The 480-nt window shown below is 48.8% G+C and overlaps 2 protein-coding genes across 2 annotated transcripts in view; both read left to right on the top strand.

Moving 5' to 3' along the window:
- LOC105447791 overlaps positions 1–63 on the top strand; it is a 7391-nt gene extending 7328 nt beyond the window's left edge. Inside the window, exon 3 of the mRNA XM_011685997.1 lies at positions 7–63. Coding sequence (XP_011684299.1) covers positions 7–63 — 57 coding nt within the window. The remainder of the gene's footprint in view (positions 1–6) is intronic.
- Positions 64–67: 4 nt separating this feature from the next.
- Positions 68–480, top strand: part of LOC105447790 (protein sprint-like) — a 27550-nt gene continuing 27137 nt past the window's right edge. Inside the window, exon 1 of the mRNA XM_011685996.1 lies at positions 68–469. Coding sequence (XP_011684298.1) covers positions 68–469 — 402 coding nt within the window. The remainder of the gene's footprint in view (positions 470–480) is intronic.

Raw genomic sequence — 480 nt, 5'->3', positions numbered from 1 at the left:
GAGCAGCAACGCAATGAAGAAGACGACGGATACGAGGCGCTGCTACAATTGCGGGTCACGTGATCACATGGGTGTAACATGTCCGACGAAGGAACTGGGCACCAAGTGCTTCGAATGTGGAGAGCATGGACACATTGCTTCAAAGTGCTCGAAAAAAAATAGTGACGCAAAGGACGCGGGTAGTGCAACGAAAAATGTTTGCGTGGCGACGCACTCTTCGCGCAAGAAGTATACGAAAGACGTAATGATTGACGGTAAAAGTACGACGGCGCTTATTGACACGGGGAGCGATATTTCATTAATGCGCGCGGACGAATATGTATGTATGGGATCACCGCGATTCCGATCGACTGAAGTTAAATTTTCGGGAGTAGGATCCGAAGGCATTGCGGCGTTAGGAGAATTCGAAGCTAAAATCACGATTGACGGACATACCTATCCGATTCTTATTCGAGTTGTCTCCGACACGGTAACGCGACA

Source organism: Wasmannia auropunctata, unplaced genomic scaffold (assembly GCF_000956235.1).
Source record: "Wasmannia auropunctata unplaced genomic scaffold, wasmannia.A_1.0 LD336092.1, whole genome shotgun sequence".
Classification (NCBI taxonomy): Eukaryota; Metazoa; Arthropoda; class Insecta; order Hymenoptera; family Formicidae; genus Wasmannia; species Wasmannia auropunctata.
This window is presented reverse-complemented; position numbering and strand designations above follow the sequence as displayed.